Here is a 15,399-nt window from a genome sequence, read left to right as displayed (position 1 = left end):
CTGAACATTTTCTGTGATAAGTACAAATAGAGTGAACAATTTCATAATTTGTGTTCTGTTAGCTGCAATGTCAGTTATGTAAAATGGACTTGGCAGTAAATCAGGTCCAAACATAAAACCATATGTTTGCATTTTCTGCGTTACTAACTGAATGCATGTAGGTTCCTGTGGTAAAGTTTTTCATGCAGTTTGCCTCCTGCATGGTTTCGTTTAGATCCATTGCTAATGTACAATTTAATACATTTTCAGATATAATGTATTCCTTCAGCTGCAAATCTGTATCACTCATAGAGTATGGTCAGAAAAAGAACTGGTGAAAGGGTGGTGCTTATTACAGCTGGTTGCAGCTCAAAACTCTGAACATAACTTCCCCTGTAGCAAGTTGGTTGTGCAGCATAAGTTGCCATTGTGATCTACCAGGTTAAGAGAGAACCACCTTTGGGATATTGAAAACTTGCTTTGGAATCATCATACCTCACTAACCAATTAATCTTGCTTCGTAGTATACTCCTATACCCCTAAATGAAATAATATAGTTTATGTATATTTAGCTTATTAGGTGTTAAGAAGGTTGTATGACATGACTGAACTGTTTTTCAGACTTCTACAGATGCAGGGCAGAATTCGTCTATTTCAGACTGCTGCGTAGCGAATGAGTCACAGTGCAAAACCCAAACACACAGTCAGCACACAGAGAGGTGAGAGGAAAGCTTCATCATGAAGACTATAGAAGATGACATTTTGTCGGAGCTGTGTTTTTCCTCTTTTGTTTCAGCTTTGTTTTCCTTTGTAGCTATTTGCTCAGAAGGCTTGTCAGATAACATTTCATCCAAGTAATAAAGAAATGTCTAATTTCAGTCTGCTCTGTATTAACTATTTAGAATTGAAATATTCAAACACATCCAATAATCAAAGAGAAGTGTTGTTGTGAAAGGGGTCAAATGAGTACATCTGCAGCAGTTAAAAGTCTCTCAGATTTAACTTTGTCAGATTCCTTTGAATGCTACAGTTGTTTTTGTGTCCCTCTGCTTCGACTCAGTTCAGTGCATCTCTCAGCCCCACAGTCAATAGAGAAGTAGGTTATGGGAGCAGTGTGCTGCCCACAGTCATGGTTTTGATATGGTTCCAGTCCAACTAGCACTGACTTGCCATGGGGGCTCACGTGGCACGGAGCGACCAGCTAGATTAGATCAACCTAGCATGTCGACATGGTGACTTTCTGTTTGCACTGTTTCCACAGAGCCAGAGGACAGGACATCTCAGTTATGCCTCATTAAAGTCACACATGACTAAGCCATAACCTTAATGGCAGTGCCAGATGACCCCCTGGCCACCAAGCTACACAGAGCAGTGGAGAGTCCTGTCTGTGAGCAGACCTGATACAGACAGACAATGCACAATGTGTACTTTATTAAAGTCACACAGACACAGCTGCTAGAGTTACAGATAATGTGACTTTTAAAAACACTTACTTGATGTTGAATTTATTTATTTTAATGTGATTTCATTGTATGGCTTGTTGTTGACAGAATTTTGTTTTTCAGCCGACTGTGCTGTAAAACGCAGAAAGACGAGACAGAGGACAAATCCATGGCGTCTGAGTGGAAGGTAAGCAGGCCTTTCTGAACAATATAGCTGCCCTCACCACATGATTTTCACAGCCTGCTGTTTAAATTCTGTCCTTATACAACCATATAAAAATTCAGTTATAGCCAGGTCTGTGAATCTGTGTCAGGTGAGTTTATTTATAGAGCACATTTAAGAACAACAAATGCTGACCAGAGTGCTTTACAGAGACAGAAGAAAGAAGAAAGCTGCAGGCTGGAAAGATTTATTGCACTAATGCACCTAAAAATCCACCACTGACAGTCTCAGAGGTTATCTAAGATTTTTGATCAAAGACAAATTTCAAAGTGATTTTAAACCTTAGTTAATTTCTAAAAGCTGGTACAAAATAGGGAAGCTGTTGCTAAACAGATATTTATCAGTGCTGGCATCCAAAGGGGTTAGCAGACAGTGAAGTAAAGATTTTGTTTAGCTGTAGCTGAACACTGACAGTGTTCAGGATCACCGGATGATGATGATGATGATGATAACCATGATGGCAATTTCTATCCAGTCTGAAGCAATACCTTAATATTTTTTTGATACATATTCTGGTCTTATGGGCCGATCTGTCTGCCGAGGAAGGAAATGAACTCATTATCTATCTGTATGTGACATTGTAATCCACAGTGCATTGATACACGTGTATAGGTGCGTGTTCCCACATCGGTGTGTGTCAGTTCGTGGGCTTTGAGACTTCGTCAGTGATTATTTCTGTTCCTCCAGGGAAGAAAAGGAGCAGGAGGAGGATGTGGTGGTTCTCCTGACAGACATTGTGATTGCAGAGGCAGGAACAACTGCTCTGACGTAAGTTCTCCCTCCTCACAGCCTGTAGACACGCAGATTAAAACAGGGTATCCATGACACCGAGGCAAGCTGATACCTCCAGTTAGGTGTGTGTGTGCGTGTTTGGGTGCACACCTGTCAAGTATGTGCATTTCTAGGTGTTAACTTGCTTGCCTGTGGGTGTTTTGCTTCAGTAATAATAGCCTCACTCCTTCCCCCCCCTTACATGCTTCCACCTCCTCTGTGTGACGCACAAGGCTGTGTTTTTTTTTTTATGAATGAACAGTCGAGAAGGGCGAGAAAGAATCAGCGAAGCCTGAACCCAAGGCAGCTGCTGTTGATGCTGATGATGGTGAGAGTGGTGTCAGATCACCTAAATTAAACCACCAGCCTCCTCACTCTAATCAGAATATCTTTTGTTGCAGCTCAAATACATTTTTTCTTTCACTCTGCCTAACAGCATCTGAATTTACTGCATATACACCCACTTGCACAGAGACACACTCACGACGGCAAACAGCTACGTGACTCCCCGCAGCTCCGACAGACAGACTCGGCCTGACAACGTTGCTGTGGAAACGCCTCGTCATATACAGTACCTCAGTCCTCCCTTGCACACACACCCACACCACGCGCAAAGACGTGAGCGGTATTCCCGCCGCCCCCCTGCTTCCGTGCATGATGAATAATCCATGTGGAAGCGCGACGGCAGCAGAAGAGTCGGGAATGCCGGCCAGAAGGAAGCTCGCTGTATTCTCACACACGCAGATCCAGTCATCTAGGAATCACAGGGACACAGCTATTGGAATTACAGGGATACCACGCTGGATGCTGGTGCATATTAGGAATCTGACTTAATGACTGAAAGCAGGATTCATTTCTAGCTGGCTGAGTGCTTGACCGACTAACCAGCTTTTGTTGCACAGAGACCTGAAAGGAGATACGTTTTTGGGTTTTTGTAAATACACACCACCCCACATGTGCTGCTCAGAATTGTCTTTTGCATCTCTTTTTGGAAGGGACAAGGAACTTTGCAAGATCACAGATTTGTTCATGATTTCTGAGAATAGTGTTTCTTGTACTTCAGACTGTGTTGAGCTATATTCTGCCTTTTGACTCCTACGTTTCTCTGGAAGAAAAGGCAACCACTCAGTTCTTATCCAGCACTCTCCGGACAAGAAGAGAGTGAAATGATTTTACAGGACTTCTGAAGATTTACGAGCGGCATGTGAAACGCTAAAGACTCTCTTCGGCCAAACTACAACGCTTCTTTCTGGTTTCTCTTCTCCTTTCCATCTGCGTCCCTGAAGCCATGTTCTGCTTCTGTTTCCAGAGCCCTTCCCTCAAGCTACAAGCCCTGGAGGCTGACATGGGAGCCTCGCCAGCACCAGGAGACCCCCAGGCTCAGGATAACCTACCTGCTCTGCAACAGCCTTTATCTACTGAAGCCGAGAGCCTTTATTTGACCCCAAAACAGATCCTTCACTCGCCATCATCACCACCTGCTCAGGACACAGTAAACTCATCGCAGCCTGGTAAGACAATGGCAGTGAAGTGATGCTGAAACAATAAAATAGTAATTATTAGGTTCCAGTATTAAACATTTTCCACTTAACCTGTAGGGCAAAGAGAGAAACAATGTGGAGGTTGCAATTCATACAGACGATGACTGGTTTTTAACTTATTTATATTATTTGGGACATTTTTAGTATTTAGGAGGTGTTTTTCATTAGCACCTATGTTTATCCAAAGGGAGTGCACAAAAGGCACAATTCATATAAACTACACTGTCAGTGGCTTTTTCTGTAGCATCTGATTCACTGTCTGTTTTCAGAGCATCTTCCTCGTTCCTGTCATGCCTTTTGTGCATGTTACGGTCAATGAATCTTGAAAACGAGTTAGCTTCTTCAGTTCCCACAGATGGGTGCGTCTTTTTATGATAAGTTGAGTAACATCGCATCATGGGAAAACGCAGCTGTTGTTGCATCACTTCATAGCCACTGATGTTAGTATTGGCACATATATTAAGTAATACATTTTTTTGGGATATCTAGACACTAATGTAGTTTTTTTTATTGATGAAGACTTTATTTTCATGCCTTTGTTCTGGCTAAATGTTGCAAGAAACCAGTGACTTTTGAACTATAGAAATAACTGATAACATAGAAGCCAGTTAGCAAATTATTGTTAGTAGCTTTAATTGAAAAGAGCAATTTGTCTTTCTTTTGTTTATATTTTTATGTCTCCTCCTTAGCTTATCTTTTTCTCTTCCTACTCTTCCTCTTTCTCTTTTCCATCTCTCATTTTCTCCTATCTATACTCCTTTATAAATACAAAAAGCATGTTTTATCTAATGGTAAAGTGAAATATAGTCATAACTATGACAGATTTCAGTTACTATTTTGTCTTTGTTCTCTCTCTTCCAGTGCACATCCCATCCTCACATTTGTCCAGTCCTGTCCTCTCTACTGCCACTTATTCTGAGGGGCTTTCAGGAGAGAATACCCTGCCGAGCCCTCCAGGCTCTATTTCCAGCCCACTCCTCTCTCGTTTTATGACCAACGACTGCCCCGTTCCCTCACCACGATGCCCCAACTTCAGCCACAGTCTACGCTACAACCTGGACCCTGATGCAGCTCCGTCCCCACCATGCTCACAACACATACGCATGTAAGACAGCTGTTTTGGCACCAACTTTATTTAGGAATCGAGGCTCACAAATAGTCTATAGTCAAATAGGAATGGTTTCAAATTTGAAGTCCTTGCCATGCTGCTGTCGTATTGCCATATTAGGTAATAGTAATATAGATAATGACTCTTTGTTTCATGGACCAGTATACAATTTCTCAAGAGTTCAAGCAGGTAAATGTACACTTTCTGATTCCAGGGCTCGCTGCAGTGTCCATCCAGAGCTAGACGAGGGCTCTGTGTCCATCTCAATGCTCAACAGACACATCCACACACTGAGGAAGAAGATCAGGCGGTTTGAGGAGTGTTTTGAACAAGAGAAACACTATAAGGTGAGTGAAGAATTCAGAAGTGCTTGTTCAGCTGGATACACCTGAGTCATTTTAAAGTTACAAATATTTCAAAGCCAGTACTTTTTTGTGTGTGAGTACATGCCTGAGTGGATGTGTTAGTGTTAAGTTGTTAACTAATGTTGCTGATCTGAACCACAAGCATCTGACCAGGATGACTTACTCCCTCTACTGGTACATTGGGAAACTTACAGTTTGTTACACAATGGCTCTTCAGTCAATTGGTTGACAGGGCTGCTGCACAAAAAAATACCAGTAACTGACACACGCCTGGAACAAAAGACAAAATTAAAAGACCCATTCCAGGTCCTGGATACATGAGACAGGCCCAGTTCACTTAGTGATGAGTGGTTTTTTTTCAGCCGGCCCACAATGACAAGACGGCACATCCAGAAGTGGCCAGACTGATGAAGGAGCTCATCAAGAGTCGCAAGCAGCTGAAAGGTCAGTTATACAACCACAGTCACACCCACACATGAATTATTGATTGCAACGGTGTAAGAACTATCAAGATCTTGGCTTAAAGTTCCACTCAATCAATCAGCTAAACTTCTCTTCTTTGGGCTTCACTGGGCTGAAAGATGTATGTTCAGTTTGATACCAGAAGACTGAGTTCAAATTCATCTGCTGAAAGTGAAAAGTTTATATGAGCTCAACTAAAATCTTATGTGAAGTTGTGTACCTGCAAGCAGAGTTTATAACGTCACCAATAGTTTGTAAGCCAATCTTCTTCCAATAGAGAATTTACACAAGTGCGATGTAAAAACCTGAATTATGCATTACCCATTAAAACAAAGTTTGAACTTTAAGTGATGGTGATGTGGGAGACTTCTTATATCTGATGGTTTAAGCTATTGAAATGAAAAAGTATTTCCATATTTCTAAATATTGGATTTTTAATTATGGAGGTGGCATAGATGTCATTTTGTAATGCTAATTAAACTTAGTTATGAAGAAACCATATCAAACACAGTGTATTATTTAAACATAGTATTTTTCTTTTACCATATTCAGAGAAAATCTGAAAGAAAAACTGCCAGAAGGACATGTAAAAACAGTCTGTTGCAAGTAAAAAATTTGACATAATTAACAGCACAGACATAATATTAGCAATCTATTTAAAACGTAGTTTAAAGTACTTTTGATATAATTCCCTTCACTGATGCATTTTACCATTGAACAGTAGATGGCCATGGTCCAGCTAGTTTATGTATTTATGTAGTTTCTGTTTTCATGTCACCATATTTTTCTGCTCTGCTGTCCTCCTTAACGTAGAGATGAAGCTGCGACAGTCAGAGGAATCAGGACTGAGAGAGCAGGCTGAAACATGCAGGACCAATATAGACCAGAGGGAGGCGACAGGGACTGAGCTGCAGCAGCTGAACAACAACACTAACACCAAACCAAATGTAGAAGAAACGGTCAACATTATAACCAACAGGCTGAAGGAAAGACGGCGGGAGCTGGGCCTGCCTGACAGCATTAAGGTCGGTGCTGTAGAAATGCCTTTAACACGCACACTAACATTCTAATGAGTTTGGAGGTCACATTCTTGGTTCTAAAAATCTGTGTAGTGAAAAGTAGTGGAAAAATTGCACGTAATGTGAATTTAATGTTGCATTCAGCTATGAAATTACCTGTTCTTAATCTTCACTGCGCCTGTATGTACAGGAGATGTCCCATTTCCAGATGAGCATGGAGAAAACCATCATGCAGAAGTGCCTGCTGTACTTTGAGAGTCTCCACGGACGACCAGTAAGTTAAACTTGGATGTTCACTCTTTATCTCATGGGTGGCCGTGTTGATTTTAGGTCTGAAAACAGCAAAAATGTCAACTATGATACCTGTCAACTATGTTACAAAAAGTCCTGCAAATATATATTGACCCTCATAATAATTTTTTTCTCTATCTCCTTACAACATTCATTTCTAGTCTGTTAGATCTGTTTTGTTCTTATAAATAACCGGTCAGTCTCTGTCTTTGTATCTTTGTGTCTTCAGAGTACGAAGCAGGAGAGAACCCTGATGAAACCTTTCTATGATCAGTACCGTCTTCTCAAGCAGCTGCTTTCGTCTGCAGCCACAGCAGTCATTACAACCATTGTGAGTAAACATTCAAGTCGTGAAGAGCAACAACTTCTAGAGTGTAAATGTCAAGAGGAGTGGATAGTCTTTTAGAGGAAATTCTCTAGAACTGCAGCACCACCGTGTATTTCACTCATTAACACTCACAAAACTGACCACAGTCTCTGAGGCCAGAGTGTCACTCTGCCCTCTAGTGGCTGAATATGAAGTCAAACTGTTGTGAAATGTATCAGTTCATTCAGCAAAATAATAGATGGGTAATTAGACATTGCTAAAACTGAAATTAGGAGCTGATCAGTTGAAATATATATCACACCATGGCTGACTAACTGAACAGAGCTGGTGTGTTCACTTCAATGAACACACACAGCTTCTGCTGTTGCCTGGTTTACTTCATCATTTTAATTTGCTATGACAGATTATTTATCCCTCTGTGTGTGTGTCTACACAGGAGGAAGAGGAGGGCTCTGATGAAGAGCACCCCAAACAACGAAGCCCCAGGCAGCAGCCGCTTTGGTTAAAATCTCCCAGGTGTATGTCCCCAGATGAGTCGCAGTATCTGACTTCTCTAGAAACATCTGAAATGCCTCTGGTGTCTCCGCTCGAAGAGGTGAAGGGTCTCCAGTCGCAGATCATCACCATGGCAACACTGCATGAAGCTTCAAGGTACAGTTTGTGTGTAATTTTTTTTGTTGAACTAAGGACCTGAAGGAAAGCTGGAAGTTGACAATTATTGTGCTTTAATTTTATTTGTCGATTAATGTAATTGCACACAGTATAAAAGATCTAACAAACTGATTGATTCCTTCTTCATGCAGATCAGAATTACTGGATCATCTCAGGATGGTTCGATCAGAGAAGCGAAGGCTTCACCGAGCGCTCCGACAGTTTGAGGACCATTTCTACACACAGACTGGCAGGTAACGGTCACACACACACACACACACACACACAGAAACCACACACACAGCCCATCCAAAGTACTTGGCTTTTGCATTTTATTTTGTCTTTTAATAAACTTGGAACATTTGGTTTTCAACAATGCCTTGTGAAAAACAAAGAAAAAACATCCACAAAAGAAATTCCATCGTAATGGTAAGACAGCGTAATGCACACTCATGTAACGTTAATCCAGCACAGAGAGCTCAGGAAAGAGACGAAGAGATAGACGTTTGCGCTGAACTGTACACATCCTTTGCACTGTACATGTTAGTCCTCCAAAGTAGATACAGTAAGTTTTTGATTACAATACACACTGTACAAAGCTATCTGAGTAAGGCAACATAGGGACTATCAACCAGTTATGGAAGCTGCTGCAGGTTGTTTGGTAACTACAAAATAAAAGTTTTGCCTTTCGTTTGCATCTACTCTCCTCCGTGTGTTGCTAACAGGACTTGTCAGAAAGAGGACCGTGGACCAATGGCAGAGGAGTACTGCCAGTATAAGAACCTCAAAGCAAAGCTTCGTTTGCTGGAGGCCCTGCTCAGTAAACAACAGGACTCAACCAAGACAAGTTGAGTAACTCACAGTGGGACTTTTATTTAACTTAACAGGAATCGATTGTTTTTTGTTTTTGTTTTTTTTGTTTTTTGAAAAATTAGGTCGTGATGCCGGAGGGTCTGGACTTGTTTCATGCCATGCTCATTATGTAGATGCACTTTACATGAAGAAAACTGCTGGAAATCGGTGACAATCTGAATGAAATGCTGGGTAAAGTTGTTTTTTTTTTGTCCCAACAACACTTCCTTTATCATTCATGACACGTTATTATAAACCTGATGTAGCAAGTGTACATTATGTAGCACAAATCTATGTCAAAGATGAAGCGCTGTAACAACGTGGTGTTAGTTACATCTGAGTCATTTTAAGATTACTTTATGTATATTATGGCACTTTGTTACTCTTTTTTTTCCTTGCCAGAATACTGTTTTTGGACAACTTTGTCCGTAGTTAATGTGGAAACTGCATTTTTAAAAGTGCTATCTTGGCAAAAAATGTGTAAGCTTAAATGCAGTCAGTGAGACAATCCTGCAGTGTTTGTGCATGTCAGTTTTTTAGTCCTACATTGTGCTATGATATGCATTAAGAATTTCATAGGTGATCTAAATTGTGACTGTCAACGTGTTCACCTCGGAAATATGTGAATGTTGGTGAACGTAGGCATCGTAGTGCAAATTATATCTGCTGTTAAATTTGTATTATTCCCCCTTTTTGCCTGTATGAAGTTAATCCCCCCTAAATGCCGTTGTTGACAATGATCAGAGCTTTTGACATTGTGCACTTCTGGTTTATATAGTTTTCTATCTATATATATCTATCTATATATGAATGTATCAATAAAAATAAATATTTTTTCACATTTATTCTGCTAAACACAGTTTATGGTTCTACTTTCTTTCTTTCCACTGACTACAGTAAAATAAGAGTGACTGCTGCAGAAAAGATTGCTATGGTAGAGGTACTGACAGCTTTCATACTCATGCTGCACAGAACTGCATCATGCTTTTTTTTAAAAAGAACAACAAGTTAACAAGTAGTTCACACTTGGTCATCAAAGACATTTTAGAGGCTGTTGCATTAGTACTGTTAGGATCCCACAGCGGTTTAATGTCTGCTTTTTAATACCTTTGGTATAAACAAAGATGACTATCGATGCTGCAGCCCTAGAAAATTGTAGTACCAGTCCATGCCACTAGTAGGAGGTAAAAAGAAGTCTGAATTTGTCAACTGTGGAATGAGAAAACATTTCTAAAAAGACAAATCGTCAATGTAATCAGGAACAACAAAATTCTCGTCCACCAGATAGTGGACGCTCAGTTAACAGCATATCAATAATAACAAGGCAAAGGTCATTAATAAATTATGGGACAACTGATTAAAATAAACAGGAAGTTGAAGCAGCCCGTGTTCGTTAGTACAGTTAAAGGGTTTGGTCAGTATGCCAGTGTGACTTGTCGGGTGGATGGATGGCTCTGTGATGGTGTCCCAGGTTTACATTTCTCAGTTGGTGGCCCCTTCAGTGGGATATCTTTAGGTGTGTTTTCAACAGTAGGGGAACCTTTTTCAGATGAGGAGACGATGGTGCAGGTGTCAGAGTATGTACCTCCCTCTTTTTTTTTCTCCACTCTTCTTTGGGAATGATGGTCTCTTGAGAGTACAGAGCAGTGTCAGAGATATGTCGGTGTGCATGTCTGGGAGCCTACTAAATCTGCTGCTTCATGCATGTGTTGGTCTGCTTCATCAGTACATGTGGACTTCCTTTGTGTGTGCAGAGGTCAGTCACCTCCAGTCCTTCTCTCCTCCGCTTGCATCCTGACGTTTCTTTAGCGTCCCACACTGATGTTGCAGGTCTTGCAGCTGGGGTCCTTCTTGGCATTTACCGTGGACAGACTCATCAGTTGGTGCCCGCTGATCTCCGCCACCGTGCCCAACGCCAGGTCTACAGGCTCTGTGTAGATCACCTCCAGGATGACGTCCTGGGCGTGGTGAAACACCAGACTGCCTTCCCCTTCTTTGTCCTGTTTGCAGGTGAGGAAGCGGTTGTTGGTTATGTCGAGGGCAGGCAGCCTCTGCTTACAGAACTCATCGCCGCTGGAGCCCTTGGGTGCCAGGACTAGAATGACGTAGTGGTAGGCCGTGTACATGCAGTAGAAGTCTCCAAAGTACAGGTTGGTGTCAGGGTTGAAGAGTGTGTCGGCACGGACCTCGAAGCGATGGCGACCGTACGGGGAGTCCTGCGGAGGCTTGCCTGTGTTGAACTCCGTGTTGCAGCTGAAGAAAATTCCCTCCAGCTTGCCACTGATGGGTGATCCATGGCTGCCGCTGTTGTCTTTCACTGACGGCAGCATCCGGTTTTCTTGCTCCTCCCTTAAGTTCAACAAAGAGCAGGAAAGTAGCTGGGTCAATACATAACTGAGGGACCTTTGAAGTCCATAGGATATATCTTGCATACATTTTTATTTAAAGTACAAAAAAAAAAGTTTTTTATGTTCATTATGATCATGTCTTTACAAATTCCATAATTACTTGTTATGGAAATAATCACTTACTAATAAAAAATGACTGGATATCACTAAAATGTCAACTAAATAACCATCCGAATTTAATAACAACCACCTCCTAATTGGCTAAACAATAATAAAATAAGCTTATTCAAAAATTGTGCATCAAGAATTCTGAGATGCTTTGCTCCAAATTATATATGGAAAATAACAAATTGTATCTGTATCTGAGAAATCCCTTTCATCTAAGTTCCCCATTACAAAAACACCTCTCAAGGAAGTGTTTTAATTTCAGATCACATGACCTGCTCTACATGATGTCATTTCCTCCTGAAGAAAAGACTGACAAGACTCCAAGGCTTCCATAGTTATTTAATATCAAGTAGTGTGAGAGTCAGGAGTGGCTTTATGGCAGCAGGTTTACTACTATATCTTTTTTTATTTATTTTTAAAAAAATTTTTTTTCTTTACTACAATATCTTTATAAATAACTTTCAATTTCAATTTTACTCAATTGTATATATAATATTTAGAAGAATCTTTCTGTAAAAATGCCATGCAGTGTTTGGTTATAGGCGGCCATTTTGATTTTAGGCCTGAAAACAGCAAAAATGTCAACTATGATAACTGTCAACTATGTTACAAAAAGTATTATATATTGACCCAGCTGTTAACAAATGTGCCATCAATTTTCCTTTTGGGTCCATCTGTGGAAAATAAGCCAAACATTTTATCCGCAGCTTTTGTATTCAAAGTAATTTTCTAAATACAGGATGGCAGTGACACCGACTTTCAGTGTAATACCATCAGAGTGTTTGAGACAGTGCGACACATGGGAAACAAGCTGATTAAATGTGCAAGATGCAGTCTGAGTCCTGAGTCTCATAACACAATAAGCTAAGTGAACTCTGCCTGGAATACGTGCTGTATCCAGTTTCACTATTTCTGGAGCTCTGCGGTAATCATATTAGCTGAGATCAATTTGTCTCACAGAAATCTTTTGAGAGAAAATTGCTCCACTGAAAAACGGAATATTTCTTTATGATCATGAGAAACTGCTACAAAACTAATCGGCTTTAAGATTAACTGACGAACAGTCAAAGCATTGAATGCTTCTGTGGCAGCTGCCTATTTTCGCCACAGAGGGAATCTGAGCTCCAAACCTCTAATTACTCCGCCAAGGAACCGCAGAGTTTGTGACGATCGGCGTTCATTTGTCAGTGAATCTGTCTGTCTGTCTGTGTGAAGCGTTACTCAAAAACAGACTAACGGATTTGGATGAAATTTTCAGGGGAAGGCCGAAATGACACAAGGACCACCTCATTAAATTCTCACAGTGACGCAGCTTATAGTCTGGATCCACGGCTTTGTTAAGGATTTCCCATTGGGAGATGTAGCTGCTGGCACGGTGTTGCTGTAACCATGACAACAAGTGAACACTGTGTCAGTGACCTGCTGACGATCACATGATTGGGATCCTACTACAAATTGACTGATTTGTCAGTTGGAAATCATACAAGGAACAAATGATTAAACTGTGAGGTGTTTGAGTCCCATCAATTCCTGCTGCCCGCTACGTATTTAGGTCACATGATGTAGCAAACCCCAACCAGACAATGGTGAAGCTCCTAATGTTTCACAAAGCCTTTGTTTACGTTCAACCGTCAGCCCTATTTTGAACACAAATTCAACTTTCTGTCCTTCACTCCTTTCTGCAGGAAACACCGTCAGAGCTTGTGCACATTCCAGCTGCTTTTAAGTTTAGACACATCCTTTGCTAGACAGCAACAGCGTGGAACCGATTTCTTCCATCTTTATAGTTTAGTATGTCGTCCAAAATATGACAAAAACGTCATAGTTTAGTATGTGGTCCAAAATTTGACCAAAATGTCATAGTTTTGTATGTCGTCCAAAATTTGACCAAAATGTCACAGTTTAGTATGTCGTCCAAAACTTGACCAAAATTTCATGTCCTCCAAAATATGACAAAAACGTTATGGTTTAGAATGTGGTCCAAAATATGACCAAAACGTCATAGTTTAGTACGTCGTCCAAAATATGACAAAAACGTCATAGTTTAGTATGTCATCCAAAATACGACAAAAACGTCAAAGTTTAGTATGTCGTCCAAAATATGACCAAAATGTCATAGCTTTGGATGTCGTCCAAAATATGACCAAAACGTCATAGTTTAGTATGTCTTCCAAAATACGACCAAAACGTTATAGTTTAGTATGTCGTCCAAAATTTGACCAAAACGTCATAGTTTTGTATGTCGTCTAAAATTTGACCAAAACGTCACAGTTTAGTATGTCGTTCAAAATTTGACCAAAATGTCATAGTTCAGTATGTCGTCCAAAATGTCAAAAAAATGTCATAGTTTAGTATGTGGTCTAAAATGTCACAAAAAAGTCATAGTTTAGTATGTCGTCCAAAATATCACTAAAACGTCACAGTTTAGCATGTCGTCCAAAATATGACAAAAACGTCATAGTTTAGTATGTCATCCAAAATGTCACAAAAATGTCATAGTTTAGTATGTGGTCTAAAATGTCACAAAAACGTCATGGTTTAGTATGTCGTTCAAAATGTCACGAAAATGTCATAGTTTAGTATGTCATCCAAAATTTGACCAAAACGTCAGTTTATTATGTCATCCAAAATCATCATGAATTTTGGCGCAAAAAAAACCATAGTATACTATGTCAAAAAAAAAGGGATTTTTCAACATGTAAAAACGTGCCATATGATGAAATAATGTAAAGGAGGCCGTGAAAAACACTCCAGAAAGGTTTTCTTTGAAAAAAAAGTCATCATGAATTTTGGTGCAAAAAAAAACGCCTTACTATACTATGTCGAAAAAAAAATGACATTTTTCAAACATGTTGTGAAAATGTGTCATATGATGAAATAATGTAAAGGAGGCCGTGAAAAACACTCCAGAAAGGTTTTCTTTGAAAAAAAAATCATCATGAATTTTGGCGCAAAAAAACGCCTTACTATACTATGTCGAAAAAAAATGACATTTTTCAAACATGTTATAAAAACGTGCCATATGTTGAAATAATGTAAAGGAGGCCGTGAAAAACACTCCAGAAAGGTTTTCTTTGAACAAAAAAGTCATCATGAAGTTTGGCGCAAAAAAAACGCCTTACTATACTATGTCGAAAAAAAATGACATTTTTCAAACATGTTATAAAAACGTGCCATGTGATGAAATAATGTAAAGGAGGCCGTGAAAAACACTCCAGAAAGGTTTTCTTTGAAAAAAAAGTCATCATGAATTTTGGTGCAAAAAAAAACGCCTTACTATACTATGTCGAAAAAAAAATGACATTTTTCAAACATGTTGTGAAAATGTGTCATATGATGAAATAATGTAAAGGAGGCCGTGAAAAACACTCCAGAAAGGTTTTCTTTGAAAAAAAAATCATCATGAATTTTGGCGCAAAAAAACGCCTTACTATACTATGTCGAAAAAAAATGACATTTTTCAAACATGTTATAAAAACGTGCCATATGTTGAAATAATGTAAAGGAGGCCGTGAAAAACACTCCAGAAAGGTTTTCTTTGAACAAAAAGTCATCATGAAGTTTGGCGCAAAAAAACGCCTTACTATACTATGTCGAAAAAAAAATGACATTTTTCAAACATGTTATAAAAACGTGCCATGTGATGAAATAATGTAAAGGAGGCCGTGAAAAACACTCCAGAAAGGTTTTCTTTGAACAAAAAATCATCATGAATTTTGGCGCAAAAAAAACGCCTTACTATACTATGTCGAAAAAAAAATCGATTTTTCCAACATGTTCTAAAAACGTCTCATATGATGAAATAATGTAAAGGAGGCCGTGAAAAACACTCCAGAAAGGTTTTCTTTGAA

At 39.8% G+C, this 15,399-nt stretch overlaps 2 protein-coding genes across 3 annotated transcripts in view; one reads left to right on the top strand and one right to left on the bottom strand.

Moving 5' to 3' along the window:
* LOC111586876 (protein FAM13A-like) overlaps positions 1-9,887 on the top strand; it is a 32,379-nt gene extending 22,492 nt beyond the window's left edge. For both annotated transcript variants that reach the window (XM_055018593.1, XM_055018591.1), the window contains exons 9-21: positions 601-698; positions 1,545-1,608; positions 2,332-2,412; positions 3,725-3,926; positions 4,818-5,061; positions 5,279-5,411; positions 5,792-5,873; positions 6,705-6,916; positions 7,101-7,184; positions 7,431-7,532; positions 7,966-8,180; positions 8,333-8,434; positions 8,906-9,887. In XM_055018593.1, coding sequence (XP_054874568.1) covers positions 601-698; positions 1,545-1,608; positions 2,332-2,412; positions 3,725-3,926; positions 4,818-5,061; positions 5,279-5,411; positions 5,792-5,873; positions 6,705-6,916; positions 7,101-7,184; positions 7,431-7,532; positions 7,966-8,180; positions 8,333-8,434; positions 8,906-9,032 — 1,746 coding nt within the window. In that variant the 3' untranslated portion in view covers positions 9,033-9,887. The remainder of the gene's footprint in view (positions 1-600; positions 699-1,544; positions 1,609-2,331; positions 2,413-3,724; positions 3,927-4,817; positions 5,062-5,278; positions 5,412-5,791; positions 5,874-6,704; positions 6,917-7,100; positions 7,185-7,430; positions 7,533-7,965; positions 8,181-8,332; positions 8,435-8,905) is intronic.
* The window catches only part of LOC111576064 (phytanoyl-CoA hydroxylase-interacting protein-like), a 19,381-nt gene continuing 12,472 nt past the window's right edge, over positions 8,491-15,399 (bottom strand). Inside the window, exons 4-5 of the mRNA XM_055018596.1 lie at positions 12,835-12,868; positions 8,491-11,435 (exon numbers count right to left, since the gene is read on the bottom strand). Of these exons, the coding sequence (XP_054874571.1) occupies positions 10,838-11,435; positions 12,835-12,868 (632 nt within the window). The 3' untranslated portion in view covers positions 8,491-10,837. The remainder of the gene's footprint in view (positions 11,436-12,834; positions 12,869-15,399) is intronic.

The sequence above is a fragment of the Amphiprion ocellaris genome, chromosome 16 (genome assembly GCF_022539595.1).
Source record: "Amphiprion ocellaris isolate individual 3 ecotype Okinawa chromosome 16, ASM2253959v1, whole genome shotgun sequence".
Taxonomy (NCBI): domain Eukaryota; kingdom Metazoa; phylum Chordata; class Actinopteri; family Pomacentridae; genus Amphiprion; species Amphiprion ocellaris.
This window is presented reverse-complemented; position numbering and strand designations above follow the sequence as displayed.